This window comes from Lupinus angustifolius, chromosome LG12 (assembly GCF_001865875.1).
Source record: "Lupinus angustifolius cultivar Tanjil chromosome LG12, LupAngTanjil_v1.0, whole genome shotgun sequence".
Lineage (NCBI taxonomy): Eukaryota > Viridiplantae > Streptophyta > Magnoliopsida > Fabales > Fabaceae > Lupinus > Lupinus angustifolius.
In genome coordinates, this window is record NC_032020.1 from 1,947,634 (window position 1) to 1,952,346 (window position 4,713).

General features: G+C 35.5%; 1 protein-coding gene across 1 annotated transcript; it reads left to right on the plus strand.

Moving 5' to 3' along the window:
• On the plus strand, positions 259-4,630 carry LOC109363032. Its single transcript, XM_019609195.1, has 2 exons — positions 259-858; positions 3,367-4,630. The coding sequence occupies exons 1-2, from the start codon at positions 446-448 to the stop codon at positions 4,424-4,426; spliced, it is 1,473 nt and encodes a 490-aa protein (XP_019464740.1). The 5' UTR covers positions 259-445; the 3' UTR covers positions 4,427-4,630.

Here is a 4,713-nt window from a genome sequence, read left to right on the forward strand (position 1 = left end):
TTTCCAAATCAATCTGGATCTACACACCCTTATAAAACTGTAATTTTGGAGGACAAATTATTCTTAACTTCGGGATAAAAAAGGGTAGATATCTGCTTTCCCAAAACAATGTAACATTTTATGTGCCGTTGATTATGATTAATCAAAAAAATGATTAAGTATTAAAATTTTAATTTAAATATATTTTTCAACTAATCATAACACCTAGTACTAATTAAGACAGCAGATATAAAAGAGTAATTGTGAAAAGAAAAGAAACTCTTTTAGGAGGGTTTCATGACATCTCTCTTCTTCTTCTTCCTCTCGATGGACTACGCACAACAGTAGTGAAGGTTTCCTCCCTTCGCCGGAAAACCACAATTTCTCTTTCCTCTTCCACGAAACGCCGCCACGCTTCACCGCATCCACAATTTTTCCGGCGGTTCTCCACCCACAATAAACAACAATGTTATCTAGAAGAAAACCCCAATATAGATTCCCTCTCGTTCCTATCTCTATCCTTATGATTATTCTCTCTTTCACGTTTTTCTATTACTACTATTTAAGACCTAGTTCATCGCTTATTGAATTGTCCAAAACTGTTTCGGAATCGCGTTCCGTTCAATGCTCAACCCAAGCCCTAGCATTAGGTGAAAAATTCATGTGGTATGCGCCTCACAGTGGGTTCAGTAACCAGCTCTCAGAGTTCAAGAACGCTATTTTGATGGCTGGGATATTGAATAGGACTTTGATTGTTCCCCCTATTCTTGATCACCATGCTGTTGCTCTTGGTAGCTGCCCCAAGTTTCGTGTTTCGGATCCGAATGAGATTCGGGTTTCGGTTTGGGAACATGTAGTTGAGCTTATGCAGGGAGGAAGGTTAGTTAATTTTATGTTACACTTGGAAGTTCAGTAAATTAGTTGAAAACAAGAGATATTAAATCTAATATAATTTAATTTAATTTAATTTGGTTTCTATCTAAATAATGTTGTTTTTTAAAAGAAGAATTAGTTTGTTATGCTTTCTTCATATGGTTGGTCTTAAAGGAGACAGAGAAGCTGAGTTTTAAGCTGTTTCTAATTAGTCATTTGCTTATTGGTCAAACTTTTCTATTTTCTATCTCACTTTGCCAAATACCTGTGTTAGGTGCAGAAAATTTATGTAGAAACACCAGTATGGTGAGTAAGTTAAATGGACGGTATCCGAATAGTTAGAGGTTGAGGGAGATCAAAAGAAGTTATATGTGAAGCCACTAAGAAGGATGTCTAGATTTAAATGGTTTGTCTATGGGCATGATTTATGGTAGGACGTATGATGTCGTTTGATCCATTTAGCAGAACTCAGCTAACGGAAAAGGCTTGGTATGTTGCTGTAGTTGTAGTTGTTTTTCTTTTCGTGTGATGATTTTTCCAGGTATAATGTCACTCACACGGTCACAGCCTCTAGTTGTAGTCAACAAATACCCAACACCTCTCCCTTTCTAAAACTTAAACAAACCTCTCGTAATTGATATGAACAATAACACTGTCAACCCTTTTCTTAGCGGTCTGTTAAAAAAAGTAACAGACACACTCATGTGCATATTACATGATGTTCAATGATTATTTATGGTTTAAAGTGCCCAAATACCTGTTATTTCACGTCAACTCTTCAATTTCAGCACAGACTCTCTCAAGTTGCGAAATTGAATTTTGGGGTTTTGGGAGAGATGGGTTCACAGGAATTAACATTGAGGGGAAGTTGGTCCAAGTAAGGGAGTGTAGTGTTCAGTTAAATTCGGAAGGAAATCAGTTAAATTTTAATACTTTATGGGATTATCCTGTTTCACGTGTAATTGTTTCTTTTGCTGCTGCACTTGTGTTTCACGACTACACACCGTCTGCATAGAATAGATAATTCATTTTAGTTGTAGATATCTGCTTAGAATAAACAATTCGGAAGGAAATTATCTGCATAGATGAAAAGCCTTAGTAATTTTGCTCAGAATAGATAATCAGGAAGGAAGTTAAGTAGATGTATCATGTCATACTACCACAAGAATCCAAAACCATGTTTCCTGAAGAAAATAAAACATGATTGTTGCCTTTTTAAGAAGTTAGTTTGTCCTTCTATGGATATATATTTGGTGGTAGGTTCACACACTTTTCTAGTTCTCGTTTACCACTCTTTCTTTTTATCAAGATGTTATTAATTTTATTTTTTAGAAAAAACAACTTGATCTTAATTATAATTCAGTACTTAATATTTATTTCACAACAAGATAACTTGACAATAAGCTGGAACATTTTGGAATAACAGACAACTGAAATGTTGAATCAGTTTCTCCTCAAAAGCTGTTTCCTAGCTCTTACCAGGGATTTTATCCCTGGCTAAACCACCCTAGATTCCATAGCTTCCTATGTGGATGAGTTGTATTGAATCAAAACCAATTAGCTGTGTTTAGAATGTACAGCTAGCATGTAAAAATAAATTTAGTGAGTTGTATTCAATAGAAGAGTTGAATCATTCAGATCATTCAGCTTCTGTCATTTTCTTCTATGTTCTCAATTTTCATACTACTCAATTACTCATCATATTAGAAAATTATGCCTATTCGTGTAAACTTCCAAATGGTAGTGAGGTAGTGAAGTAATTGCATCTTATTCTGGAGATGTTAGTCTTTATATGCAAAGTTAATCTGAAGAACTTCTTACTGAAAGTTATACCATTACAACAAATTAACCTTATGTGCTAGCTTTACATTCTAAATACAGCTAATTAGTTTTGATAAAATACAATTCATCTGCATACGAAGCTATGGAATCTAGGGTGGTTTATTCGTGGATAAATCCTCTGGTAAGACTGGTTACTTTAACAACTGCTATAGTGACACAGGGAACAGAAACTTTAAGAAGTAAGGATGAACAAATTTCAGTGAAAGGGGAAAGGGAATTGAATAAATGAATGGTAACTGACAGTGGGGCTTGTGCTCCATGTTTTTTTTTGCAGCGTCTAATGGCTTGGGAGGAGATGATTTCAGGTGGAAAATATCAACAATAACGTTTTTTTACATTTTAAACCATAAATTATCATTTATCATCGTTTGATATGCACATGGGAGTACATCTGTTACTTTGTTAACAGATCAGTAGCAGAAATGTACAGTGTTATTATTAATTCGTATCAATTACGAGAGGTTTTTGAAGGTGAAAACAAGGAGGGATTTTGTGTGTCATTTGACCATGGTAGACTGGTAATACCTTGAAAGTGAGACTAGGGCATGGTATACCTTTTCCATAGTTTCTGTGTCACAGAAATTATCTATTTGAAATTTGAAACAATATTTCACTTGGTTATGTACTTGTCTATAAGTTGTATGAAATTTGAACAATTATTTTTTCTTGCAGGTATATCTCCATTGCTGAAATCATAGACATCTCATCATTAGTTTCTTCATCTCTTGTTCGAGTGATTGATCTCAGAGATTTTGTGTCAATATGGTGTGGCATCAGCTTAGATTTGGCTTGCTTAAATGATTCCAAGTTACAATCCTCTGTTTCTAAATCTCTAAAGCAATGTGGATCACTGCTGGCTGGGCTTCATGGGAATGATGACAAGTGTATACATGCTATTAATGAAGATTGCAGAACTACAGTATGGACTTACAAACAAGGTGGTCAAGAAGATGGCATGCTAGATTCATTCCAACCCGATGACCAATTGAAGAAGAAAAAGAAAATATCATATGTTCGGAAAAGGAGAGATGTATTTAGGACTCTTGGACCTGGTTCTCAAGTTGAATCAGCCTCGCTTCTGGCATTCGGAAGCCTTTTCTCAGCCCCATACAAAGGATCTGAGCTATATGTTGATATTCATGAATCTCCTCAGGACCAAAGGTTGCAAACTTTGATGGAGAAGATCAAATTCCTTCCGTTTGTCCCAGAAATTATGGGTGCTGGGAAGGAGTTTAGAAACACAACCATACGGGCTCCATTTCTTTGTGCACAGCTTAGATTGTTGGATGGGCAGTTTAAGAATCACCAAAATGCTACATTTCATGGATTAAGACAAAAATTGGAAGCTTTAAGGCACAAAGGCACTCTACCCATCCATGTTTTTATAATGACCGATCTTCCAAGAGATAATTGGACCAGTACTTACTTAAGTGATTTAATTAGTGATGCACATAACTACAAAGTTTATTTTTTAAAAGACGACACGGAGCTGGTGAGAGAAGCTGCCACAAAACTCATGGCAGCCGGTTATGGTCAGAGGTTCATTACAAATTCTGATAACACAGTTGGTAAAAAGTATCGTTCCAATCCGAAATTACCAGATGTACTTCTTTATGTTGAGCAGACTGTGTGCAGCTGTGCATCACTTGGTCTTGTTGGAACTGCTGGGTCAACTATTGCTGAAAATATAGAACTAATGAGAAAGTATGGATCAAGTTATTGTCAAAGTTGACAGCACAAACTACATAGAAATAGTTTATAAGATGTTGAATCTTGTTGGATTGATGGAATGTAAATTCCATCATTTTGCACTAGGAGATGATTGTGTTAGCCTGTTTTCTGTTACCTATTAACTTACCAAATTTTGATGTCTTCTCAAGTGTATTATTCCTACAGCAGGGTTAATACATCATAGTAGCATAGTAGATAGCACCCATTTGGATGAGTCAGACTCTTCTCTATTAATGATACTATAAAAAACCAAAGAAAAAGTAATATGTAATGACATTTGTGTCCTTT